The 27,489-nt window shown below is 49.2% G+C and overlaps 2 protein-coding genes across 15 annotated transcripts; one reads left to right on the top strand and one right to left on the bottom strand.

The window, feature by feature from the left end:
* Window positions 1-15,591: 15,591 nt before the first annotated feature.
* Window positions 15,592-26,730, bottom strand: LOC123122902 (uncharacterized). 13 transcript variants are annotated; one of them, XR_006460423.1, is made up of 6 exons: window positions 26,337-26,727; window positions 26,073-26,136; window positions 17,421-17,751; window positions 17,270-17,343; window positions 16,987-17,184; window positions 15,592-16,124 (listed from the first exon to the last, which is right to left on the bottom strand). XR_006460423.1 is itself a non-coding variant. In XM_044543280.1 (5 exons), the coding sequence occupies exons 2-5, from the start codon at window positions 26,098-26,100 to the stop codon at window positions 17,072-17,074; spliced, it is 441 nt and encodes a 146-aa protein (XP_044399215.1). In that variant the 5' UTR covers window positions 26,101-26,136; window positions 26,337-26,730; the 3' UTR covers window positions 15,592-17,071. The 13 variants fall into 13 exon arrangements, 1 of the variants encoding a protein (XP_044399215.1); XR_006460424.1 differs by having other exon boundaries at window positions 17,415-17,751; XR_006460420.1 differs by having other exon boundaries at window positions 16,987-17,343; window positions 17,421-17,493; window positions 17,579-17,751; window positions 26,337-26,726.
* On the top strand, window positions 15,938-24,890 carry LOC123122889 (probable LRR receptor-like serine/threonine-protein kinase At3g47570). 2 transcript variants are annotated; one of them, XM_044543272.1, is made up of 3 exons: window positions 15,938-15,989; window positions 21,538-24,383; window positions 24,466-24,890. In XM_044543272.1, exons 2-3 carry the CDS (start codon window positions 21,551-21,553, stop codon window positions 24,828-24,830), a joined length of 3,198 nt encoding a protein of 1,065 aa, XP_044399207.1. In that variant the 5' UTR covers window positions 15,938-15,989; window positions 21,538-21,550; the 3' UTR covers window positions 24,831-24,890. The 2 variants fall into 2 exon arrangements, with proteins under 2 accessions (XP_044399207.1, XP_044399200.1); XM_044543265.1 differs by lacking the exon at window positions 15,938-15,989 and having other exon boundaries at window positions 21,306-24,383.
* Window positions 26,731-27,489: the final 759 nt, after the last annotated feature.

A 27,489-nucleotide genomic window follows, 5' to 3' on the forward strand; every position in this document is an offset into this window, starting at 1 on the left:
ATCACAAGCTTATTGCGAACAGTCCAGAGGGTCCAGGCAAGAACCCCAATCTCAAGCCACCTAATGTGGCGAGAAGTCACGGGGGACATCTGGAGTTCAGCAAATAAGTCCGGGAAATTGGTGTGGCACCAATTTCCACCGACAGCTTCGCGAAAGTAGCTCCAAAGGAACTGGGCGGATATGCAAGAGAAGAAAATGTGGTTCGAGTCTTCGAGGACCCCACAAAGCGGACAGATGCCAGTACCCGGGCCATTTCGCTTGCGCACCTCCACCCCGGACGCGACCCGACCGTGAATCCATTGCCACATGAAGATACGTATCTTCAGGGGTACGCGGACGGACCACACCATCGATAGGGGGAGGGGGCGGAAGATGGGGCAATGGCCAGGTATAGCGACTTGGTGAAGAATTGACCCGACGACTCAAGGCGCCAGCGCACCAGGTCTGGGCCACCATCCACCATAGGCTCATGGAGAGCAACACGGTCAAGCAACTCACGCCAGGTGGCGGATTCCAAGGGACCAAAAGGCCATCGGAAAGCAAGGCGCCCTAAATTAAGAAGGGCCCTATCAACAGAAATCACGGGATCGACGGAGATAGAGAAGAGGCCGGGGAAGCGGGCTGCAAAGGGAGTGTCCCCGGCCCAGTGATCAAACCAGAAGAGCGTCGATATTCCGAATACCACCGAGATGGAGGTCCCGATACGGAGGACCGGGAGAAGTTGGACAATAGACTGCCAGAACTGAGAACCGCCAGATTTCTGGCAAAAGGCGAGGGGCTGTCCGCGCAAGTATTTGTTCTGGATAATGTCAAGGCAGAGGCCACCGTGACCTTGCGAGATGCGCCAAAGCCAGCGGGAGAGAAGGGCGATATTCATCCATTTAGAGCACATGATGCCCAGGCCACCTTGCTCCCTGGGTTTGCAGATGTCAGGCCAGCTGACCATATGGTACTTCTGCTTGTCGTTGTCGCCCGCCCAGTAAAAGCGGGACTGGACCTTGGCGATCTCCTTGTGGAGAGACTCGTGGAGGCTGTAGAAGCTCATGAGAAACAAGAGGAGGCTGGAGAGGGAGGAGTTGATGAGAATAGTCCGGGCCGCCTTGGACAGCCACCTCCCCTGCCAGGGTTCGATGCGCGTTTGGAGCTTGGCCACGGAAGGGCGCAAGTCCGCGACGGTGAGCCGAGAGTCACTAATGGGCGTCCCCAGGTAGGTTGTGGGGAAGGATCCCAGGCGGTAATTAAGTCTGTTGGCGATGGCCAGAGATTCAGAGGAGGAGTATCCCATCACCATAACACCACTCTTGTCGAAGTTGATCTTGAGGCCCGACATCTGTTGGAAGCAGAGAAGGAGGAACTTGAGGTTGGCGATGTCCGTCTCCGAGCCTTCGACCATGATGATAGTGTCATCATCATACTAGAGGATGGAGATCCCGGAGCCACCGGCAAGGTGGGGAGTAATCCCACGAATATGGCCAGCGGCTTTCGCCTTATCCAGAATGGAGGCAAGCGCGTCCACGACCATATTGAACAAGAACAGGGAGAAGGGGTCGCCTTGTCGAACCCCACAAAGGGTGGGGAAGAAATGGCCAATCTCACCGTTGATGTTCACAGCCGTGCGACCACAAAAGACCATTTGAATGACTCTAGTGATCCACCGGTCGTCGAAGCCCTTCCGAAGAAGGACTTCCCGGAGGAAGGACCACCTAACCGTATCGTAGGCCTTGTGGAAATTAATCTTCAGAAAAACCGCCTTGAGGTGTTTGACGCAGACCTCATGAAGGACTTCATGAAGGACAAGGACCCCATCCAGGATGTAAAGGCCCTTAATGAAGGCCGACTGGTTGGGTTGAGTCACACGGTTAGTCAGCAGGGTCACCCTATTGGCGTACCCTTTGGCCAGGATCCGGAAGATCACATTAATAACCGTGATCGGGCGAAACTGGCGGATGTCGGACGCCCCAGGGACCTTGGGAATGAGAGAGATGATCCCGTAATTGAGGCGCCCGAGATCAATGGAGCCAACGTAGAACTCGTCAAAGATGGCCATGACCTCCGGTTTAATCACGTTCCAGAAGGTTTGGAAAAATTTGACCGGGAGGCCATCCGGCCCCGGCGCCGAGGATGGGTTCATGCCCTTGATGGCATCCCATACCTCGTGCTCGGAGAAGGGGGCCGTAAGGGCCGCGTTCTCTAAGACAGACACCAACTGGGAACCAGCCCAACAATCGGGGGCGAGAGAGATGCCGCTCCTAGGAGCGGCAGAGAATAAGGATCTATAGAAACCGTCGACATGGGCTCGGATGTCGCGGTGGTCTTGATGGAGAGTCCCACCGTCCCATAAGAGGGGGATGGTGTTGCGTCTATGGCGGCCGTTGGTGATGGCCTGGAAGTATGTTGTATTCGCGTCGCCCTTCAAGTCCCATTTCTGGGCACCACGGAGGCGCCAATAGGCCTCCTCATCGGTGTAGATCACGGAGAGCTGGTCTTCAAGGTCATATCGAGAAAGCCACTCGTCCGGAAAAAGACCCACTGCGTCAGCCCGCAGGTCGAGGGCCTGAATCACGGATAACAACACCTTCTTACGCTCCCGTAAGTCTTGACCCAAGTTCGCACCCCATCCCTTCATGAACTGCCTACCGCGTTTCGCATAGAAGTGCCACGCATCAATGGCTGAAGGGGGTCGAGGGTGAGGATGGGCACGGGCCTCGATCCACCGAGCGCAAACGGCGTCGGTAAACCCGGCCTGGGAGAGCCAGAAAGTTTCAAAATGGAATCAAGGGGTGACCGGCGGACGCTCATCCGCAGAGGAGAGAAGCAGGGAACATGATCCGAGCCAATCCGCGTGATGGCGCGGAGGGAGGCTAAGGGGCAGCGGAGGTCCCAATCTGGGGACACTAAGACCCGGTCCAAGACAGACTGGGTCGGGGAGGCTTGCCTATTGGTCCAGGTGAACCTGGCACCAATCCCATCAATCTCATGGAGACCGAGGTCAACAATAAAATCATTGAACATTTGCATCCGCGCAAAGCAGACATTATCATTGCTCTTGTCTTCTGCCACGCGCAGGAGGTTAAAATCTCCACCTAGTACCGCTAGAAGGGAGGCTGCAGAGATCTTCTGGTGGAGCTCCTCAAGGAAGGCAGCCGGCCTACTATGGTCGGCAGGCCCGTAGACGATGATGACCTCCCACTTGAAGTTGAGAGATCTCTCGAACATCTCCATGCTCACAAAGAATTCTCCCCGATCCATGCTACCCACCTCGAAGGTGGCATCCTTCACACCTAAAAGGATGCCACCCGAGTGGCCTGTGCTCTCACTAGAAGGGAGCCAATGCCACGCAAAGAGGTGAGAGCTCAGACGGTCAAGCTCAGGGAGCGAGAAATCGGGACGCATGGTTTCTTGAACGGCTACTATATCAATGTGTTCCTCTCACATGTATTCCACTAGTTGGCACGTCGACCATCATGGCCGAACCCGCGGATGTTCCAGAATAGCACCCGCATTAAGGCGCCATAGGGGGGCTGCTTGACCCCAGGACACGTGTTGGGGAACGTAGCAGAAATTCGAAATTTTCTACGCATCACCAAGATCAATCTATGGAGATACTAGCAACGAGAGAGAGGGGAGTGCATCTTCATACCCTTGAAGATCGCGATGCGGAAGCGTTACAAGAACGCAGTCGGTGGAGTCATTCACGAAGCGATTCAAATCATGGCCGAATCCGATCTAAGCACCGAAGAACGGTGCCTCCGCGTTCAACACACGTGCAGCCCGGTGACGTCTCCCATGCCTTGATCCAGCAAGGAGAGAGGGAGAGGTTGAGGAAGACTCCGTCCAGCAGCAGCACAACGGCGTCGTGGTGATGGAGGAGCGTGGCACTCCAGCAGGGCTTCGCCAAGCACTGTGAGAGACGAGGAGGGAGAGGGGTAGGGCTACGCCAGGAAAGATGGGAACTCATGTTCTTGGCGGCCCCAAAACCTCCACTATTTATAGGGGAAGGGGAGAGGGGGCCGGCCCCCTCCAGATCCCATCTAGAGGGGAGGGGCGGCGGCCAGGAGGGGGAGACTTGCCCCCCAAGCAAGGTGGAGGCGGCCCCCTCCCCTAGGGTTTTCATCCCTAGGCGCCTTCGGCCCTTGGGGAGGGGCGCACCAGCCCACTAGGGGCTGGTTCCCTCCCATATTCAGCCCATTAAGCCCCCCAGGGCAGGTGGCCCCACCCGGTGGACCTCCGGACACCTTTCGGTGGTCCCGGTACAATACCGATAACCCCCGAAACTATTCCGGTGACTGAAACTGGACTTCCCATATATAAATCTTTACCTCCGGATCATTCCGGAACTCCTCGTGACATCCGGGATCTCATCCGGGACTCCAAACAACATTTGGTAACCACATACAAACTTCCTTTATAACCCTAGCGTCATCGAACCTTAAGTGTGTAGACCCTACGGGTTCGGGAACCATGCAGACATGACCGAGACGTTCTTCGGTCAATAACCAACAGCTGGATCTGGATACCCATGTTGGATCCCACATGTTCCACGATGATCTCATCGGATGAACCACAATGTCAAGGATTCAAGCAATCCCGTATACAATTTCCTTTGTCAATCGGTACGTTACTTGCCCGAGATTCGATCGTCGGTATCCCAATACCTTGTTCAATCTCGTTACCGGCAAGTCACTTTACTCGTTCCATAATGCATGATCCCATGACTAACTACTTAGTCACATTGAGCTCATTATGATGATGCATTACCGAGTGGGCCCAGAGATACCTCTCCATCATACAGAGTGACAAATCCCAGTCTCGATTCGTGCCAACCCAACAGACACTTTCGGAGATACCTGTAATGCACCTTTATAGTCACCCAGTTACGTTGTGACGTTTGGTACACCCAAAGCACGCCTACGATATCCGGGAGTTACACAATCTCATGGTCTAAGAAACTGATACTTGACATTAGAAAAGCTTTAGCAAACGAACTACACGATCTTGTGTTATGCTTAGGATTGGGTCTTGTCCATCACATCATTCTCCTAATGATGTGATCCCGTTATCAATGACATCCAATGTCCAGGGTCAGAAAACAATAACCATCTATTGATCAACGAGCTAGTCAACTAGAGGCTCACTAGGGACATGTTGTGGTCTATGTATTCACACATGTATTACAGTTTCCAATTGATATAATTTTAGCATGAACAATAGACAATTATCATGAACAAGGAAATATAATAATAACCATTTTGTTAATGCCTCTAGGGCATATTTCCAACAGTCTCCCACTTGCACTAGAGCCAATAATCTAGTTCACATCACTATGTGATCGCAACGAGTCCAACACCCATTGGGTTTGATCATATCTTGCTTGTGAGAGAGGTTATTAGTCAACGGGTCTGAATCTTTCAGATCCGTGTGTGCTTTACAATCTCTATGTCATCTCCTAGATGCAGCTACCACGCGCTATTTGGAGCTTTTCCAAATAACTGTTCTACTATACGAATCCGGTATACTACTCAGAGTCATCCGGATTAGTGTCAAAGTTTGCATCGGCGTAACCCTTTACGACGAACTCTTTTACCACCTCCATAATCGAGAAAATTCCTTAGTCCACTAGTTAATAAGGAAATGTTTGACCGCTGTCTTGTGATCCATTCCTGGATCATTCTTGTACCCCTTGACTGACTCATGGCAAGGCACACTTCAGGTGCGGTACACAACATAGCATACTGTAGAGCCTACGTCTAAAGCATAGGGGACGACCTTCGTCCTTTCTCTCTATTCTGCCATGGTCAGGTCTTGAGTCTTACTCAATACTCACACCTTATAACGCAGCCAAGAACTCCTTCTTTGCCGATCTATTTTGAACTACTTCAAAATCTTGTCACGGTGTGTGTTCATTTGAAAGTATTATTAAGCGTTTTTGATCTATCCTTATAGATCTTGATGCTCAATGTTCAAGTAGCTTCATCCAGGTCCCATTGAAAAACACTTTTCAAATAACCCTATATGCTTTCCAGAAATTCTACATCATTTTTGATCAACAATATATCAACAACATATACTCATCAGAAATTCTATAGTGCTCCCACTCACTTCTTTGGAAATACAAGTTTCTCATAAACTTTGTATAAACCCAAAATCTTTGATCATCTCATCAAAGCATATATTCCAACTCCGAGATGCTTACTCCAGTCCTTAGAAGGATTGCTGGAGCTTTGCATACTTGTTAGCATCTTTTAGGATTAACAAAACCTTCTGGTTGTATAACATACAACCTTTCCTCAAGAAAAACGTCGAGGAAACAATGGTTTTTGACATCCTATCTGCAAAATTTTATAAATAATGCAGTAACTGCTAATATAATTTCAACAGACTCTTAGCATCGCTACGAGTGAGAAAATCTCATCATAGTCAACTCCTTGAACTTGTCGGAAAACATCTTAGCGACAAGTCGAGCTTTGTTAATGGTGACACTTACCATCATTGTCTGTCTTCCCTTTTAAAATCCATCAGTACCCAACAACCTTATGACCATCAAGTAGTTCTTCCAAAGTTTACACTTTGTTTTATACATGGATCTTCTCTCGGATTTTATGGCCTCGAGCCATTTGTCAGAATCCGGGCCCGCCATTGCTTCTCCATAGCTCGTAGGTTCATTGTTGTCTAACAACATGACCTCCAAGACAAGATTACCGTACCACTCTGAAGCAGTACGCGTCCTTCTCGTCCTACGAGGTTCGGTAGTGACTTGATCCAAAGCTTCATGATCACTATCATCAGCTTCCACTTCAATTGGTGTAGGTGCCACAGGAACAACTTCATGTGCCCTGCTACACACTAGTTGTAGTGACGGTTCAATAGCCATATCAAGTCTTCACCATCCTCCCACTCAATTCTTTCGAAAGAAACTTTTTCTCTAGAAAGGACCCGTTTCTAGAAACAATTAATTTTGCTTCCAGATCTGAATTAGGAGGTGTACCCAACTGTTTTGGGTGTCCTATGAAGATGTATTTATCCGCTTTGGGTTCGAGCTTATCAGGATGAAACTTTTCACTATAAGCGTCGCAGCCCCAAACTTTCAAAAAACGACAGCTTAGGTTTCTCTAAACCATAGTTCATATGGTGTCATCTCAACGGATTTATGTGGTGCCCTATTAAAGTGAATGTGGTTGTCTCTAATGCCTAACCCATGAACGATAGTGGTAATTCGATAAGAGACATCATGGTATGCCCCATATCCAATAGGGTGCATCTATGATGTTCGGACACACCATCACACTATGGTGTTCCAGGCTGTGTTAGTTGTGAAACAATTTCCACAATGTCTCAACTGTGTACCAAACTCGTAACTCAGATATTCATCTCTATGATCACATCATAGACATTTTATCCTCTTGTCACGACGATCTTCAACTTCACTCTGAAATTACTTGAACCATTCAATAATTCAGACTTGTGTTTCATCAAGTAAATATACTCAGTATCTACTCAAATCATCTGTGAAGTAAGAACATAACGATATCCACTGCGTGCCTCAGCACTCATTGGACTGCACACATCAAAATGTATTACTTCCAACAAGTTGCTTTCTTGTTCCATTTACTGAAAACGAGGCTTTCAGTCATCTTGCCCATGTGGTATGATTTGCATGTCTCAAGTGATTCAAAATCAAGTGAGTCCAAATGATCCATCTGCATGGAGTTTCTTCATGCGTATATACCAATAGACATGGTTCACATGTCTCAATCTTTTCAAAAACGAGTGAGTCCAAAGATCCATCAACATGGAGCTTCTTCATGCGTTTTATACCAATATGACTCAAATGGCAGTGCCACAAGTAGGTGGCACTATATCATTACTATCTTATATCTTTTGGCATGAACATGTGTATCACTACGATCGAGATTCAATAAACCATTCATTTTAGGTGCAAGACCATTGAAGGTATTATTCAAATAAACAGAGTAACCATTATTCTCCTTAAATGAATAACCGTATTGCGATAGACATAATCCAATCATGTCTATGCTCAACGCAAACACCAAATAACAATTATTTAGGTTTAATACCAATCTCGATGGTAGAGGGAGTATGTGATGCTTGATCACGTCAAGCTTGGAAACACTTCCAACACATATCGTCATCTCACCTTTAGCTAGTCTCCGTTTATTTCGCAGCTTTTATTTCGAGTTACTAACACTTAGCAACCGAACCGGTATCTAATACCCTGGTGCTACTAGGAGTACTAGTAAAGTACACATCAATATAATGTATATCCAATATACTTCTGTCGACCTTGCCAGCCTTCTCATCTACCAAGTATCTAGGGTAGTTCTGCTTCAGTGACTGTTCCCCTCATTACAGAAGCACTTAGTCTCGGGTTTGGGTTCAACCTTGGGTTTCTTCACTAGAGCAGCAACTGATTTGCCATTTCATGAAGTATCCCTTCTTTCCCTTGCCCTTCTTGAAACTAGTGGTTTCACTAACCATCAACAATTGATCCTGCTTCTTGATTTCTACCTTCGCGGTGTCAAACATTGCGAATATTTCAAGGATCATCATATCTATCCCTGATAGGTTATAGTTCATCACGAAGCTCTAGTAGCTTGGTGGCAGTGACTTTGGAGAAACATCACTATCTCATATGGAAGATTAACTCCCATTCGATTCAAGTGATTGTAGTACTTAGACAATCTGAGCACATACTCAATGATTGAGATCTTCTCCCTTAGTTTGTAGGCTAGAAAAATTCGTTGGAGGTCTGATACCTCTTGACGTGGGCACGAGCTTGAAATCCCAATTTCAGCCCTTGGAACATCTCATATGTTCCGCGACGTTTCAAAATCGTCCTCGGCGCCTCAATTCTAAACTGTACGCACTGAACTATCACGTAGTCATCAAAACGTGTGTGTCAGATGTTCGCAACATTCACAGACGATGTTCGAGGTTCAGCACACCGAGCGGTGCATTAAGGACATAAGCCTTCTGCGCAGCAATGAGGACAATCCTCAGTTTACGGACCCAGTCGGCATAATTGCTACTATCAACTTTCAACTAAATTTTCTCTAGGAACATATCTAAAACAATAGAACTGAAACGCGAGCTACGACATAATTTGCAAAGACCTTTTGACTATGTTCGGGATAATTGAGTTCATCTAATGAACTCCCACTCAGATAGACATCCCTCTAGTCATCTAAGTGATACATGATCCGAGTCAACTAGGTCGTGTCCGATCATCACGTGAGACGGACTAGTCATCATCGGTGAACATCTTCATGTTGATCGTATCTACTATACGACTCATGTTCGACCTTTCGGTCTCTTGTGTTCCGAGGCCATGTCTGTACATGTTAGGCTCGTCAAGTCAACCTAAGTGTTTCGCGTGTGTAAATCTGTCTTACACCCGTTGTATGCGAACGTTAGAATCTATCACACCTGATCATCACGTGGTGCTTCGAAACAAGGAACTTTCGCAACGGTGCACAGTTAGGGGGAACACTTTCTTGAAATTATTATGAGGGATCATCTTATTTACTACCATCGTTCTAAGCAAATAAGATACATAAACATGATAAACATCACATCCAATCAAATAGTGACATGATATGGCCAATATCATTTTGCTCCTTTTGATCTCCATCTTCGGGGCTCCATGATCATCATCGTCACCGGCATCATGATCTCCATCATCATGTCTCCATGAAGTTGTCTTGCCAACTATTACTTCTACTACTATGGCCAACGGTTTAGCAATGAAGTAAAGTAATTACATGGCGTTATTCAGTGACACGCAGGTCATACAATAAATAAAGACAACTCCTATGGCTCCTGCCGGTTGTCATACTCATCGACATGCAAGTCGTGATTCCTATTACAAGAATATGATCAATCTCATACATCACATATATTTCATTCATCACATCCTTCTTGGCCATATCACATCACACGACATATGCTGCAAAAACAAGTTAGACGTCCTCTAATTGTTGTTGCAAGTTTTTACGTGGCTGCTATAGGTTTCTAGCAAGAACGTTTCTTACGCCAAAACCACAATGGTATATGCCAATTGCTATTTACCCTTCATAAGGACCCTTTTCATTGAATCCGATCCGACTAAAGTGGGAGAGACTGGCACCCGCTAGCCACCTTATGCAACAAGTGCATGTCAGTCGGTGGAACCTGTCTCACGTAAGTGTACGTGTAAGGTCGGTCCGGGCCGCTTCATCCCACAATACCGTCGAAACAAGATAGGACTAGTAACGGTAAGCATATTGAACAAAATCAACGCCCACAACAACTTGTGTTCTACTCGTGCATAGAATCTACGCAATAGACCTAGCTCATGATGCCACTGTTGGGGAACGTAGCAGAAATTCAAAATTTTCTACGCATCACCAAGATCAATCTATGGAGATACTAGCAACGAGAGAGAGGGGAGTGCATCTTCATACCCTTGAAGATCGCGATGCGGAAGCGTTACAAGAACGCGGTCGGTGGAGTCGTTCACGAAGCGATTCAGATCGCGGCCGAATCCGATCTAAGCACCGAAGAACGGTGCCTCCGCGTTCAACACACGTGCAGCCCGGTGACGTCTCCCGTGCCTTGATCCAGCAAGGAGAGAGGGAGAGGTTGGGGAAGACTCCGTCCAGCAGCAGCACAATGGCGTGGTGGTGATGGAGGAGCGTGGCACTCCAGCAGGGCTTCGCCAAGCACTGTGAGAGACGATGAGGGAGAGGGGTAGGGCTGCGCCAGGAGAGATGGGAACTCATGTTCTTGGCAGCCCCAAAACCCCCACTATATATAGGGGAAGGGGAGAGGGGGCCGGCCCCCTCCAGATCCCATCTAGAGGGGAGGGGCGGCGGCCAGGAGGGGGAGACTTGCCCCCCAAGCAAGGTGGAGGCGCCCCCCTCCCCTAGGGTTTTCAACCCTAGGCGCCTTGGGCCCTTGGGGAGGGGCGCACCAGCCCACTAGGGGCTGGTTCCCTCCCATATTCAGCCCATTAAGCCCCCGGGGCAGGTGGCCCCACCCGGTGGACCTCCGGACACCTTTCGGTGGTCCCGGTACAATACCGATAACCCCCGAAACTATTCCGGTGACTGAAACTGGACTTCCCATATATAAATCTTTACCTCCGGACCATTCCGGAACTCCTCGTGACGTCCGGGATCTCATCCGGGACTCCGAACAACATTCGGTAACCACATACAAACTTCCTTTATAACCCTAGCGTCATCGAACCTTAAGTGTGTAGACCCTACGGGTTCGGGAACCATGCAGACATGACCGAGACGTTCTCCGGTCAATAACCAACAGCGGGATCTGGATACCCATGTTGGCTCCCACATGTTCCACGATGATCTCATCGGATGAACCACGATGTCAAGGATTCAAGCAATCCCGTATACAATTCCCTTTGTCAATCGGTACGTTACTTGCCCGAGATTCAATCGTCGGTATCCCAATACCTCATTCAATCTCGTTACCGGCAAGTCACTTTACTCGTTCCGTAATGCATGATCCCGTGACTAACTACTTAGTCACATTGAGCTCATTATGATGATGCATTACCGAGTGGGCCCAGAGATACCTCTCCGTCATACGGAGTGACAAATCCCAGTCTCGATTCGTGCCAACCCAACAGACACTTTTGGAGATACCTGTAATGCACCTTTATAGTCACCCAGTTACGTTATGACGTTTGGTACACCCAAAGCACACCTACGGTATCCGGGAGTTACACAATCTCATGGTCTAAGAAACTGATACTTGACATCAGAAAAGCTTAGCAAATGAACTACACGATCTTGTGCTATGCTTAGGATTGGGTCTTGTCCATCACATCATTATCCTAATGATGTGATCCCGTTATCAATGACATCCAATGTCCATGGTCAGAAAACCATAACCATCTATTGATCAACGAGCTAGTCAACTAGAGGCTCACTAGGGACATGTTGTGGTCTATGTATTCACACATGTATTACGGTTTCCAGTTGATACAATTTTAGCATGAACAATAGACAATTATCATGAACAAGGAAATATAATAATAACCATTTTATTATTGCCTCTAGGGCATATTTCCAACACTTTGCGCACGGAGAGCCGCCGTGCGGGAACGAGTGCGACTACCGATCTCCTCCCCCACCGGGGGGGGGGGGGAGGAGCCGTCAGCCGCAACACGGACGTGGGAGGGGCCACACTAGCCGCAGGAGGGGGCGGAGGCAGGAGGAAGGCCGTGCGGGCCTCCGCGAGCCTCCCATCAAGAATCTCACGAGCTGTAATAGCCTCGATCTGGGCTAAAGGGGGGCCCGCTTCCCCTCTAAAAATGATCACGTAGTCAGAGGCCACCTTAGCAAGGTTGCCTAGAGGAATGGACTCAAGCGCAGAGAAGAAACAAGACGAAGCATAGGGGGGAACGGAAGGCGTACCTGGCTCCAGGTTACGAGCAGCAGCGCGGAGCTCCGCCCGCTCGGGGATGGGCAGAGTCGGACTGCCCACGGGATGAGCAGCATCCAGCCGAGCACTCCGACGGGATGCAATCACCGGGGAGGAGGTCGACCGACCGTGCTGAGAGTAGGCGGCAGACCGAGGGGGGGGGGCTGGGCAGCCATGGGAGTGGATACCCTAGCCTCCCCCTCCATGGGCAGGGTCGCCGCTGGAGAGGCCAGAGGAGTGGGCCCGGAGTAGTCGAGGAGGGGCAGAGCTGGAGACGAAGACGCGGAAGGAGGGAGCATCGGCGCAGTGGGGATCGCAGAGCCCGCGGCAGAGGCTGTCCGTGGGGGCGGCGAGGGGGGCGGCGCCTCAGGCGGGGTGGGAGAAGCGACGGCGGGGGGGGGGGGGGGGGGGCGAAGTCGGAGGGAGGGGGTCCGCCACTGGAGGCGTAACCCCCACTGAGGGCGCCACCGAAGCAGCCAGGAGCAGTCCATGGGACAGATCCGCCGAGTCCCGCGCGACGGGGGTAAGCGAGGGGGGAGAGCGCGGTGAAGAAGTCGGGCAAACGACCAGGCCAACACTGGAGATGTCGCTCTCCTCGGAGGGCGATGCCGCCAAGTCCGAGGGCCCGCCAAGGAGCAGACTAGGCGCGGCCTGGCGGCCCTTGCCCCCCGCGGCAGGAGGAGGGGCGAAGGGGACGGGGAGCGGGAGTCCTCCGAGGCCCCATCCTCATCCGAGTGGTGGGAGCGGGCGCGGTGACGGCCAAGGTAATCCCCATCGGTCCCCGGGTTGCCGCCGGGGAGGCCGGCGTCGAAGGAGCAGGGGCGACCAACGTGGTTGGGGGGCTCGGGCGATCCTGAGGTTGAAGCCCTGGTCGTTGAAGAAAACACGGACGAAAGTGTGAAGCTTGAAGGAGTCGAGGCACTTGACCTTGACCCAGACCTCCTCCTCCTTGCATAGAGAGAGCTCATCGACCACCACCACCTTGCCTAAGAGACGGGACATCTGGCGGATGACGAGCTCGGACCGCGCAATGTCGGGGAGGCGGGAGATAAGGATCCAAGCAATGTCGAGGACGGCCACGGCCTGGGCGTCGAGGATCGGCTCGAAGATCTCGACAACCAGCTGGTTGAGAGCGAGAGTGATCCGGCCACTGCGTGTCGCGTAGCCGTAGCTGACGGAGTCGGGGAAGACGACGGCGAAGATGTGGCCGGCGGAGGGGGTGACCACCCAGTCCCACTGGCGACGGTAGAGGTGATTGAGCTCGGCCTCGATCATCTCCGAGGATGCCACCCCATCGACGACCGTGATGACCGCCTGAAGGGTGGGAGATGGCGGAGGGGCGTCGGGGACCTCGAGGTGGAAGAACCCCAACCCCTCGATCCCGTGCCCGTACATCATGAGCTCCGACACCACCAGTCTATCCGGGCACAGGAGAGCGGGGTGGCACGGGTCCTTGCTGAGGTAGCAGCACTGGGGATTGACACAGTTGACTTGCGAGTGTCCCCCACCCCACAGTTGAAGCAGGGAGGGCGAGGAAGACCAGAGACGGGGCCGGGCGTGGCGGAAGATCCTGGAAACACGAAGGGGGGCACGGGCGGCGCGCCGCGAGCACCCCGCCGCTTCTTCTTCTTGGCCGGGCCCGCACGACCGCGAGCGGCGCCACCACCAGGGGTAGGAGCCGACACCGAAGCCATGGGGGCGGTGGCGTGAGGAGGCACGTAACGACGGGGCGCCGGAGTCGGGAGGATCCCGTCCCGGGCGCGGGGGGAAATGGGGCGCGACGACCGGGAGGGGGAGGGCGAGCGCCCACGGCGAGGAGGCGGCGAAGGGGACCTCCGGCGAGACCGCTAGTCCCCCGAGGCGGCCGGCCGAGACGACCGAGACCGGCCCCGGCCTTCCCTGCGCTCGGGCGAACGGGGCTGTCCCGGAGCTCGCGGAGCTCCTCCTCGCGCCGGAGGGCGTCCGGAGAGGGGCGGGAGCTGCCGCGTTGGAGCTCGTCCGCCTTCCGCTTGGCGCGGGGCGCCCCGTCCTCCCAGTCGCGCGGCATGGGGGGCCGCGGCGGCGGGGGGGGAGGCGGGGTGGTGGGGTGGGCGAGGGAGGCGGGAGCGAACCGGGCGAGCGGGGAGGGGAGGAGGCCGAAGCCGGAGCCGATGGAGGAGCTACGGGAGGAGACAGAGGGCGAGACGAAATGGCGGCGCAAGGGGGAGGAGGATGCGGGAGACCGCAGGGCAGCCACACTGAAGAGAGGCTTGAGCTGGGCCTAGGACAACCAACTGGCCCAACAGGCCTGGGCCGGTCCAGGGGGGAGGGGAGGGGCGCAGGCCTGGCCGCACCTAGGCCCAACGGCCGAAACGGGCCGGGGCCCAGCAGCCCAGCCGCTCCCACAACCCGGTCCAGGCGACAGGGGGAACGGGAACCCGAAGGGGATCCCTTGCAGGGTCGGCCGCCGCCGGCGCAGGGCCAGCACAAGCAGCCAGGGCAGGGAGACCCGCCGGACCGAACGAAACTGGATGCCCGAGGACCCAAAATTCGCAATGAAAGGGCAGGAGGGGGAGGAGCGGAGGGCCGAGATCGGGGGGGGGGGGGGGGGATGGGAGGAGAGGGACGACGAGGGACAGGGGAGGCCGGCGGCCGGGCCTCCACCGCCGGGCGGCGCCCCAGTCGGAGCGGTCGGCCACGCCCCAGGAGCGCCCGCGCCGGCGGCGAGCGGCCCTACCAGCCAAGACCGCCCCTTTATGCCCCTCCGCCCGAGCCGGGCACGAGGGGGTCGACAGCGGCGACGGCGGCGCCCGCCAGCCGACAACAGAACCCCTCACGTGGGGGGCTGAGCTGCCAGGCCGGCGAGGTAGCGTAGCGTGACGGACAGCAGGGGCGGGCGAGGCGGCGGGGGCAGCAGGGGGGGACGAGGCGTCGTCGGCGCAATCCGCCCAGCGGAACCGCGGCGCGGGGGCGGTGGCAGCCGGAACGACCGGCGAGGCGGGGGGCGGCGCAGGGTCCGCGCCGGAGGAGGCGGCAAGAGCGGGGGAGGGGGGCACCACCGGCGGCGGGGCGGCGGGCGCGCCTGAATCGCCAGAGCGGGAGGCAGCCATCTTCTCACTTCTTTCGAGCGACAACATATGCAAAAAGTAGCTCCCGAAACCACTATGAACCTCCATGGAACGGCAGCTACAGTCCTCTTGAATTCCACACATCCGAAATTGCCTCTGAATGTGTCAATTACTAGCCCAGTTGTCATAGTCATATGTCGGCATTTTCCTTCTCTTCTAACCTGAATCCGTTGTCTCGACATAGGACTAGCAATAGGACTAATAAGAAAAATAATTGGGCAATCTCCGTTCTTGACTTGACTATAGGGCGACCAGTGCCCAAGCTCAAAAGTCATGGCTTCAGGTGGGAAAAGCTTACCGGGGTCAGCTTGACCTGTGCTTCGTCTCGTACCTGGAGGCAGCATAAAAGCGACCAGAGCAAAGGCAGCATAAAAAAGCGACCAGAGCAAAGGCAGCATAAAAGTGAAAGCAAGGCTGGAGAACTTCGGAGTTCAGGTACTTTTAACATTCGCTTTCTCCAGGCTACATTGTTCTTCAGAATTGCCAATCTTTTCATCCCATGTCCCTCTTTCTGTTATTTTGTTCTTCCACGCCATTTTTTGCCCAAATCATGCAATCCACTCGGGTAACCTATTGAACAACAAAGATTTACTGAGTATTACTGAAGTAAAGTAAAAGGAGACGAGCTAGTTAATAGGAGAAAGGGTGCACATAAATCAGGGGAGCGCAACATGTGTATCTTAGGATTACAAATTGTATGTCATGAAGAAGAGTCTAGGGTGAACATTTGTTGCAAAATAAGGGGGTCTGATATGATCAGATAATTCTAGATGACAAAAGCAATAGCATGACAATTCTGTAATGTGTAAGAGTAGGAGTTTCACAATTGTTGGTATTTTCTATTCACTTGCTTATTATATCCATACTGCATTTGGAGGAAAAGATCATTTTACAGATTAAAGATAGAACAACAATTTACCAGGCTTCAGAAAGAACAAACACAACTACTGAAACTAATTACTGAAGAAGACCAGCCATTTTTTTAGCACAGAAATGGTCTAGTGATTGCGGGAAATCCAAAACACATACACACACAATTTACTTTCTATAAAATATGTGCAACATAAAATTCCTACTGTGATAACCATCAATTGTTGGTCGAACTGACACATGTCTTGCACATAAATCACTTTTTTTGACCGATTGTGTGCACACCTTCGTGAACATGAACATAAAGGATAGCTCATGCCTTTTCATCGTGCAGTATAATTTATTGACGGTAGCAACAATAAGCTATCAAATAAAATAAATAAACTTACATGACATATTCTAACCAAATTTGTGTCATTGTTAATACCAAGCAGTGCATTAGCACCATAGGATCTATTTCTGTACTCGTTAGACACAGGCTGATTTTTTAATCTATGTAGGATGGAACACAATCACACACAACAAACATTATTTGACACAGAACATTGACTGAATATAAAACCTGAAATTGAAAGTGTATTGCTTCAATGCCAATGTTCTAAACCACTCGATTTTTTATTTATTCGGGACCAGCATGCCTGGTCCAGTTAGTCCACCCCGTTGACGCTGGCAGGTGTATGCTCGGAATAAATGGACATGGGAGGTGCATGATAACCATCACCGCCCCTTAAATAGTTGAAAATGTGCTTCACCGAGGAAGCTGCACCCAAAACCATATTCAGTCTTGAGCTTCTTGGGAGCAGAAAATTCAATGGAGTTAACCTCGTTGCTCGGTTTGCACACACCCTTCCAAATAAACACAACATTCTTGATAAGATCACGGAAGGACAAGTCATTTATAGAACTTGTTGATGCACACCTGTAGCAAAGGTTAAGCATACAATTAGTCTAGTTGTCGTGAAAAGAGTAACATCAATAAGTACAACTTACAGTGACCTTTAAGAAAGTCGAAATGATGACATGTCGAGCAGTGAAGCATATAATTCTTGCCCAGTGCTAAGGAGAGTTTCTGTTCAACCCTCAAATTAGTAATAATGTGACATTGACATGGTACAACACCTTTTAAGAAGGGAGTCACTAGAGTCTTGATCAACCTCCATATAGGTTGCCATGATGAAGCTAACATTTGCTTCATCAGGAAGTTCTTCCGTGTGGCGTTCGGCTAGTTCTTCCAAAATGCGGAGGAACACAGTTTGCATGCCAACATCTATGACTCTGCTACTTCCCTCATGCCGAGAGGAAAATATATCTCGTGACATAATCACACCTGCGATTGATAAAATATCTGAAGCTAGATAAGAGAAAAGTCATTGTGCATTCGATATTTTTTTAGAAATGGAGGAGGACCTCCAGCCTCTGCATCTGGACGATGCATGCAGCCTCTTTATTAATTATTCACACAAGACCTTACAAAGTCATACAAAAGTAAGACTAAAGCCACCATCTAGGTCTAGGCAACATCTGTCGCTACTCCTATCCAGTTGATGAAGGGATGCTGATAGTCTAGGCCTAATGCCAAACAGACCTCTCAGCCAAACCTAACATCTAAGACCTGAGGTCACAACTAGGACGCCTGCCGGGTATGGGGCACCCACCAGTCTGGCGCACTCCTCAACCAGGACGCCTGCCGGGTATAAGGCCGCCGCAGCCACCTGCCACCAATCCATCTTTAGTGTTGTACTGCTGCATGTACCTTGCCCGGTCAAGCTGCAGTCGACGCCACCACGACGCCAGACAACGCCACCATCCTGCGCTCGTCCATCATCACATGCCCACCGGCGAGATCCCGCTGCTCCATGCCGCTTAGACCCGCCGTTGTCGACATGTCAGAAACCACGCCGCTCCTCCTCTTGTCCCCTCCAGCCAACACTTGCTCCAAAACGATGCCCCCAGGAGGGAGAACGACATCGAAACGTCGCCATCATCCGATCCGGTAGACCCAGATCTAGGGTTTCCCCCGAAACCTTCCGATTAGGTTGACCTGACTGCAACGACGATACCTCGAGAAGGGAACGACGTCCGAGACGCCGCCATCGTCCGCCATGACGGCAGTTAGGCGCGATTTTCACCGGAGGCCACGTCGTCCCGATCTCGCGGTTGGCTGGAACCGAGCGGAGTCTCTCCACGAAGACGAACGCCGCCGTCGGTAAACCGGCGGAGATCCGACATCTCCTCACCGGTCCCTCCACGCGCCGTCGGTCGGCGGAAGGCCACCCCGCGGCGGATCCGATCGGGGCGTTGGATCCGCAGTCGCCGCCACCACCATCTCTGCGCAGATCAGGTACCCCGTCGGATGGGGCGCTGCCACCGCCGCCGTCCATTCAGGGCCGCCGCTCCGCCGGCTTATGGCGCTTCGGCCACCGCCGCACGGCAAGGGATCGCCGCCCCAGCCGCCGCCTTCGGATCTCACGAGAAGGGCCGCCCCTGCCGCCTCAGATGAGATCTCGCCGCACCCACCCGCCCAGGTGCCTTCGGCGTCGGGCCCCGCCGCCACCGCGGCCCTCGCCGGCGGCAGCGGCGGCAGAGGGAGGCGCGAGAGGAGGCCTGCGGCGCTAGGGTTCGGTGGCCCCTGGCGTTGCCTAGGGGGAGGCGACGCGAGGGGGAGGGGGGGCATCCAAGCATACCATTGGTTTAGCGATGTTGGTTTTAAACACATCCGCCATAACTGCTAATGTCATCATAAGAGTATGGTTAAATAGGAAAACAAATAGTGTATTATAATGCAACATGAAAAGTGGCATCGGTAGATGGAGAAAAATATTATAACTCTTGACAAGAATATCTGGTGGCCAATACACAAAACAGACATGAACAAACAATTTTTATGTGTTGGCCGCTAGATATTTGTTGTTAAGAATTATAATATTATTTCCATCTCCCAATGGCTCTAATCATCTCGCATTATAACATAACAATTTTGCTATTTAACCGTGTTTTTTCGTTGACATTGGAGTCGTGGCTGCTGTGTTTGAAAACCCACATGGTTAACTATATAATATCGAATGCGCATTGACTTTTACATATCTAGTTTCTGATAATGTATCAACTTTAGATATTGCTAGTGTGATTATGTATGTATGCCCAGTTGATCGCGAGACATATTTCCCTCTAGACACGAGGGAAATAGCGATTATTGATGGTGACATACAAATTCTGTTCCTCCACATTTTTTAAGTACGAGCCGAACGCCATAGGGACAAACTTCTTTCTAATGAAACAAATGTTGGGTTTATCATGACAACCTTTATGAAGGTTGATCAAGCCTCCAGCAAGTAAGTCAAGTGTTTACTGTTAATGTCACATTATTACTAACTTGAGGATTGGTAACATAAGCTCTTCTTAGAACGGGGGCAACAAGTTTATGCTTCCATTACTGCTTGGCATGTCATCATTTTGACTTTCTTAAAGGTCACTATCAATTGTACTTACTAATATTACACCTTTCTCGACAGCTAGACTAGACTAACTGTATGCTTAACTTTTGCTACAAGTGTGCATCAACAAGTTCTAAATGACTTGTCTTTCAGTGATCTTATCGAAATATTGTGTTTATTAGAAGGGATACGTGCAAACCAAGCAACAGAGACAACTATATTGAACTTTGTGCCCCCAAAAAGCTCAAGAATGAGCATGGTTTGCATGTGACCAATCTTGCTCAGTGAAGCACAGTTTCAACTATCTAAGGAGCAATGGTTATCGCGCACTGACATGTCCGCTTATTCCTGCGTCCACCTGCCAGCGTCAAGGATGGACCAACTAGACTAGGCATGCATGTTCCGAATAAATAACAATTAGAGTAGTTTGGAACATTGCTCCTGAAGCGATAAATTTTAAAGTTCCAGGTTTCATTAGATTCAATCAATTTTCTCTGGGTGTCAAACAATTTTTATTGTGTGTGACAGTGTTCTATCTTCCGTAGAATAAAAATCCGGTCTATGTCTATTTCTGATGAGTACGGTGACATATGCTATAGACCCGGCCCGTGTCTATTTCTGATGAGTACGGTGACATATGCTATGGTGGCTAATGCACTGCTATTACCAAGACTACAAGCTTATCACGTGAAGGCATGGACGCTATTGGCATGTTTGGGTTATTTCCAAACTAGTAGCTTGAAAATGGAAACCAACACTAAGTCACTAATACGTTTTTTCATAGGCAAGCTTGGATTTCCAACAGTCACTATAAAGTGCGCACATCTAAATTGCCTACGTCATGTTGCCTTCCAAATGCACTTTATACATAACATTGGGTAAATTATAGTAAAATGAATTATGCACGCTTCACTTACCTAAAGTTTAGATATATCTATTGTGCTTATTTATCGGTAAACAAACAAGAAGGATGACATCCCTCTCCTCTTTGTAAATCCGCACAAGATAAAACTGAATTAAGTAGCAATAGCATAGAGAAATAAAGAAGATAGAGAGACTGCATTTGCAGGACAAGACTATTTTACAGATAGAATACCCATCATTAATTTACCAGGCTTCAGAAAGAACTAACAAAACTATTGGAACTAATCCTATATAATTATATAGGTTATCCCCACTAACATATTTCTCTCGACATACAAACATACCACCTCAACATGCAACCGTGTATAGGAAAAGCCCCACCTCAACATGCAACCACACATGGAAAAAAGCCCACCACAACATGCAACCATGCATGGGTTGTGCTACTTATATCCAATAAATATGTTACAACTATACTATAATCAAATATAATAAACCATATGTTTTTTCAATTTCATTTATCATATTATTAATCCAAATATTCATCTTTCATACAACCAAATCTCACTGAAATATACTGTAACCAATTCCTGCAACGCGTGGGGTATCATCTACTTACTGCACAAGGACATCCATTCTTTCTTGCATAGAAATGGTCTAAGTGCGTATATACGATATTGTATGGATTGTTAATTTGCTACTTTGATGATATAATCCCAGGATAGTGGCTAGTATTTTCATATTTATTGATCCTTGCGTGTTAAACATATGAGAAGCTTCCAACAATAACTATGTTCTGTGTTTGTAAATGCCAGGGACTGCTCCAAAATGTTTCCTGCTCTAAATTTGCTTCTCTTGCCTCATATGCTCCTACTGGCAATGACTTCATATTCTCACGCACTGCCCTTCAGCAATGAGACTGATCTCGATGCCTTGCTAGCATTCAAGGCAGGTCTAAACCGGCAGTCAGATGCACTGGCCTCATGGAACAAAAGCACTGACTTGTGCCAGTGGCGTGGTATCATGTGCAGTCACAGGCATAAGCGAAGGGTATTAGAACTGAATCTCTCCTCGACTGGGCTTTTTGGGTACATAGCTCCTTCCCTCGGGAACCTCACATACCTGAGAAGTTTAGACCTCAGCTACAATCTGCTACACGGCGAAATCCCACGGGCGATTGGCCAGTTGACGCAAATGTCATATCTTGACTTGTCAAATAATTCACTCCAAGGTGAAATGCCTTGGACAATTGGGCAGTTACCACGGTTAACTTACCTATATCTATCAAACAATTCACTTCAAGGGGAGATTACACATGGCCTGCGGAACTGTACTCACCTTGTAAGTGTCAAACTTGACCTGAACAAACTTGATCGAGAAATCCCTGATTGGCTTGGTGACTTGTCAAGTATAGATACCATTTCAATAGGGAAGAACAGCTTCACTGGGACCATCCCACCATCACTTGGGAACCTCTCATCGCTGCGGAGATTATACCTCAATGAAAACCAGCTGAGTGGTCCAATCCCTGAGAGCCTTGGCAGGCTTGGTAAGCTTGAGGCTCTAGCACTGCAAGTAAACCACCTATCAGGAAACCTTCCAACAATGCTCTTCAACATTTCATCCCTCATCCTCGTTGGTCTCCAAATGAACCAACTGCATGGCACACTGCCCTCCAATTTGGGCAATGGCCTGCCACACATCCGATACCTTATCCTTGCTCTGAACCATTTCACGGGAAGAATTCCAGCTTCAATTGGAAATGCAACTACAATCCAATCTATGGACCTCTCTGGTAACAACAACACTGGAGTCGTGCCTCCAGAGATTGGAACACTCTGCCCAAAATACCTGATGCTTAATGGAAACCAGCTGGAGGCAACCACTGTTCAAGACTGGGGGTTCATCACTTCCCTGACAAATTGCACAAGCCTTCGTTGGGTCACATTGCAAAACAACAAGTTTAGTGGTGGGTTTCCGCGCTCTATTGCAAACCTGTCAGGGCAACTTGAAGCCCTAGACATCAGATACAATGGGATATCAGGCAAGATACAAATTGGCATTGGCAACTTTCCCAAACTATTCAAGCTAGGGCTATCTGGCAATCAGTTAACCGGCCCCATACCAGACAGCATAGGAAGACTGAACATGCTCCAGTTCTTGACACTAGAGAATAATCAACTCTCCGGGATGATGCCGCCCTCGCTCGGGAACTTAACACAATTGCAGCACCTTTCAGTAGATAACAATATGTTGGAGGGACCTCTTCCAATGAACATTGGAAATTTACAACGACTTGTCAGCGCAACCTTTTCGAACAATGCGCTTTCAGGTCCATTACCGGGAGAGATCTTTAGCCTGTCATCCTTGTCATACGTTCTGGACTTGTCTAGGAATCATTTTAGTAGTTCCCTTCCATCCCAGGTTGGTGGTCTTACAGAGCTCACATACTTGTACATCCATGAGAACAACTTGTCTGGGCTGCTGCCAGATGCTCTCAGCAAATGCCAGAGCTTGATGGAGCTCCGTTTGGATAATAACTACTTCAACGGTATGATTCCTTTGTCTGTAAGCAGAATGCGAGGCTTGGCACTGCTGAATTTGACCAAAAACAGGCTCACAGGAGGAATCCCTCAAGAGTTAGGACTCATGAGTGGCCTGAAAGAACTGTATCTTGGACGGAACAATTTGTCTGCACAGATCCCAGAGACCTTGGAAAGCATGATATCACTCTACCGACTCGACATATCCTTCAACCTTCTTGATGGGCAAGTCCCAGCACATGGTGTGTTCACCAATTTGACTGGGTTCACTTTTTATGGGAATGGTAAGCTTTGTGGTGGCATTCAAGAGTTGCATTTGCCTTCATGTCCATCCAAAGCAATTGGGGGCGGTCAAAGGATACCCCGAGTCATTCGAAATGCAATGATCCCGAGCATTATAATCATCTTTGTGTGCTTTATAGTGGGACTAGGTTTCTTCTCACTGAAAAATAAATTAAGACTGCCATCTGTAAGAGCAACTTTGGTAGCTCCTTCCTTGATGGGCGACATGCATCCTCGAGTTTCTTATTCCAACTTGTTCCAAGCAACAAATGGCTTCACAACTGACAATTTGGTTGGTACTGGACGATATGGATGTGTTTATAAGGGGAGGATGATGCTCAAGAGGTCAGTAAGTACTGTGGCTGTGAAGGTTTTTGACCTTGAACAATCTGGTTCCACAAAAAGTTTTGAGGCAGAGTGTAAGGCACTTGGCAAAATTCGCCACCGTAACTTAATTAGTGTTATAACTTGCTGCTCTTGCTTTGACTTTAACCAGAATGACTTCAAAGCCATTGTTCTCGATTTCATGCCTTATGGGGGTCTTGATAAGTGGTTACATCCAGACATATATCCATCCAATCCAGTCAAAATTCTAACATTAATGCAGAGACTGAGTATTGCTTTTGATGTTGCCGCCGCTCTAGACTATCTGCACAACAACTGCCAGCCAACAATAGTTCACTGCGACTTGAAGCCCAGCAATATTCTTCTTGGAGAGGATATGGTTGCTCATGTTGGGGACTTTGGCCTTGCAAAGATACTCATAGATCCAGAAGGGGAGCAATTGATCCATTCAAAGAGTTCCGTAGTGGGAACAATTGGATATGTGGCTGCAGGTAACTAAATTTTATTTTATTATTGTTCTAGCAAATTGGGTTGCTTGCTCGGCATATTATTCATGTTGTTTGTGCACTGCAGAATACGGTGAAGGTGGTCAAATATCTACAAGTGGGGATGTGTATAGCTTCGGTATTGTCCTCCTTGAGATGTTTACAGGGAAGACGCCTACACATGGTATGTTTACAGATGGATTGACCTTGCTCGAGTACGCAAAGATGGCATATCCAGCACAACTGATGGAGATTATTGATCCCCTTCTGCTATCAGTTGAGAAGACACAGCGAGATATTAATAGTTACATGTACTCTATCACAAGACTTGCCCTAGCATGCTGCAGAAAAAGACCAACTGACAGGCTGTCCATAAGAGATGTCGTTTCTGAGATGAACAAGATAAGGGCTTGCTATGCTGTAGAAGTAACTAGGAAATGTAGTTCAGAGTGATGGAGCATCAGTGCCTTGTTCTTGAGCACTAGTTTCATAAGATAACAATGGGAAATTATTATTTATACCAATATAAAAATCATGAGTTGAACTTGGTGTACTTTTGATCTGTCAACTCCATTTCATAATTATTCATCCAGTTATTGTGGACAAATGTTACGACCTCCCCTAATAACACTTTCACCTATGGCCTCTTAGTATACTTACTTTGTTCTGTTACTCTCTAATTTATATTGTATATGTGGTAATTCTTATTTTTACGTGCATAGAGAATTTGTCCTTTTAAGTGATATTGTTTTTATGAAAAGATCTCGTGCCTATGCTTTCAAGATGTGATGTAAAATTCCAAACAATGTGTTTTTTGTAATTTAACATTGAACTATACAATGATAGATATATGTGAGCTTAAAAATGTGCTTCTAATATGTTCGATTCAGTATTTACTAACATTTCTTAAAAAAACGAACATGTTTTTCTATAGTTTCTTCCACATCAATCAACAATACTGAAGGCACGAAAACATTTAATTTTCTAATAGCCTACCCCAACTTGTTTGGGACAAAAGGCTTAGTAGGTAGTAGTAGTAGTAGTAGTAGTAGTAGTAGTAGTAGTAGTAAGTATACTTGAAAAAACATAAATGTATTTGTTTTCATGTTATTCGAACGTGCTCTGCACATGCACAGTTACCGGCGTTGAGATGGGACGGAGTCCAAAAACTAGAGAGCAAGAGATGGAATCAAGGTCGGTGTTTAAGGGAGCATTCCAATAATACACCTTCTGAACTGAATTGTTTGAGGATGTTTTTTCAACATCAGATTATCGGCTTTTCCATCCTTCAGTTCAACGCTGCAATGCAGCTATTTTGCATATTTTGTATAAAATACCAGGAAGGCAAGAAAATCTAACATTACTTTTATCAGATACACATGTCAAATATCCTTGCTTCAACACAACGGACTGCAGTTCTCTTTCTCTGATAAATCTTATTACTTGCATTCCCCTAGTACTTATCCAGAGTTTTGAGTTGCAGGAGCAGCCATATGTAACAATAACTAGTTATTTTATATCTTGGCACATCCTGGACAGCTAATTACGATTAAGTCTAGCTTTATTTGTTTTCTTGAAATCACAGCTCAAATATTTCTGCAGAATTTGAAGCACACAAATACATGACATGACAACACACCTGCAAATAATTTAAAGAGCAAAGATGTGTGGATGAAAACGATATACAGTGTCCACCTTGATTTTGCTGATCAGACGGCTTCATTTACGCCAGCCTTCCTTCCCATTTTTATTGCTCCCACTGCATACAAAGAGTGAAAAAGGATAGTACGATCAAGTCGACTTTAACATCTTGGCCTTTTCTGCCTAAATATTAACATTTGTACATCACTAGAGTTGCACTCCACTTTCCCCCAAACAATCCTGCTATGTTCTTTCTAATCAAGTCAACTTCCAATCAATTTACTAGTCTAGGTTTTCGTATAAGTACAGTATTGCTACCTTTTGGCTGCAACTATTCAAGAATTACTCCTGCAGCTCAACGAGGCAGTAAGCTGGCCTGAAAGCTGAGGCGAGCGGCAGCCCTGGAAGCAAGCGCCGCTGTACGGCCTCCCCATCCTCTCGCGGGCCACGGATAGTAAGGTCTGCTCCTTCCCGCTGCTCGGCAAGAAGAGCGTGAATCCGGCCGGATCTAAGTCGGCCGCAACGGTTCAGCCCAGATCCATGGATCCTTCCCGCCTTCCCGACGAAAGAGAGGAGCGGGAGAACGCGTCGGTGGCTTGGAGCCGTGGAGCGGGAGGGGCGGCAGTGGGAAGGCACTTAGGGCGTGTTCGGTAACCCTCTCCAGCCTCAAACTCCTCAACTCCTCAGCCAATATCCAACGGCCAGCTTCTCGTTGAAAATCTCGGAGCTAACCATCCGTTCGGCACATCAGCTTCTAGTTTGGCAAGCACAGGTGTCATACACATTAGCACAAACCACCTCAATAAACAAAACAAGATTACAATCAGACCCCCTGATCATCCTGCATCACTCGTCAGGATGGAGGTGAAGACCAGCATGCCGGCACTACCCCATCACCGTGGACGGCCACACGGAAGCCGAAGCTGCAGATGGACGGCGAGCGACCGATGGGGAGGACAGTGAGGTCATCGGGGCTCAGGGATGGGAGCGCCGGCCATTGCTCCCGCATCCTCGGCAGCTCCTGGCGGATTGAAACGGCGGCAGTGGAGGACGATGGAGACGGCGGGGCGGGCGGCCAGCGGGGCGGACGGCGAGCTGGGAGGGCGGCGGCCGGCTACGTGGGTCGATGGGCTCGGCGGCCTGTGTGAGAGGAACGAGAGAAGGAGATCGTAGGGATAGAGCAATCGTGCGGGATGGGATCGAATCGGTACGCACGCCGTTCACTTGGCGGTGGTAGTTGCTAGTAATTTTGGTCAAACTCCCGCTCCTTCGATTCCTGGGAGCTCGCCTTTTCCAACTCCACGACTCCTCCAGTTTTACACTACACAAATAGCCAGCTTCTCACTCTCATAACCAAGATTTAAACCGTTCGGCTGAACTCCTCATTTGGAGTTGAGGAGTTAAGAAGCTGGAGGGCTATCGAACACGCCCTTAGGATGTGTTTGGTTTAAGAACGTAGTAGAATAGAATG

This window comes from Triticum aestivum, chromosome 1B (assembly GCF_018294505.1).
Source record: "Triticum aestivum cultivar Chinese Spring chromosome 1B, IWGSC CS RefSeq v2.1, whole genome shotgun sequence".
Classification (NCBI taxonomy): Eukaryota; Viridiplantae; Streptophyta; class Magnoliopsida; order Poales; family Poaceae; genus Triticum; species Triticum aestivum.

Bases quoted from the DNA above. Each gene is read 5' to 3' on its own strand.
- LOC123122889 (XM_044543272.1), top strand. From the start codon at position 21,551: ATGTTTCCTGCTCTAAATTTGCTTCTCTTGCCTCATATGCTCCTACTG. The intron at 24,384-24,465 runs GTAACTAAATTT...TGTGCACTGCAG, and splicing joins AATTGGATATGTGGCTGCAG to AATACGGTGAAGGTGGTCAA.
- LOC123122902 (XM_044543280.1), bottom strand. From the start codon at position 26,100: ATGAAGCCGTCTGATCAGCAAAATCAAG. The intron at 17,770-26,072 runs GTGGACACTGTA...ATCTAGCTTCAG, and splicing joins GTCTGATCAGCAAAATCAAG to ATATTTTATCAATCGCAGGT. The intron at 17,185-17,269 runs GTGTGTGCAAAC...TTTTGGGTGCAG, and splicing joins TGTTGTGTTTATTTGGAAGG to CTTCCTCGGTGAAGCACATT.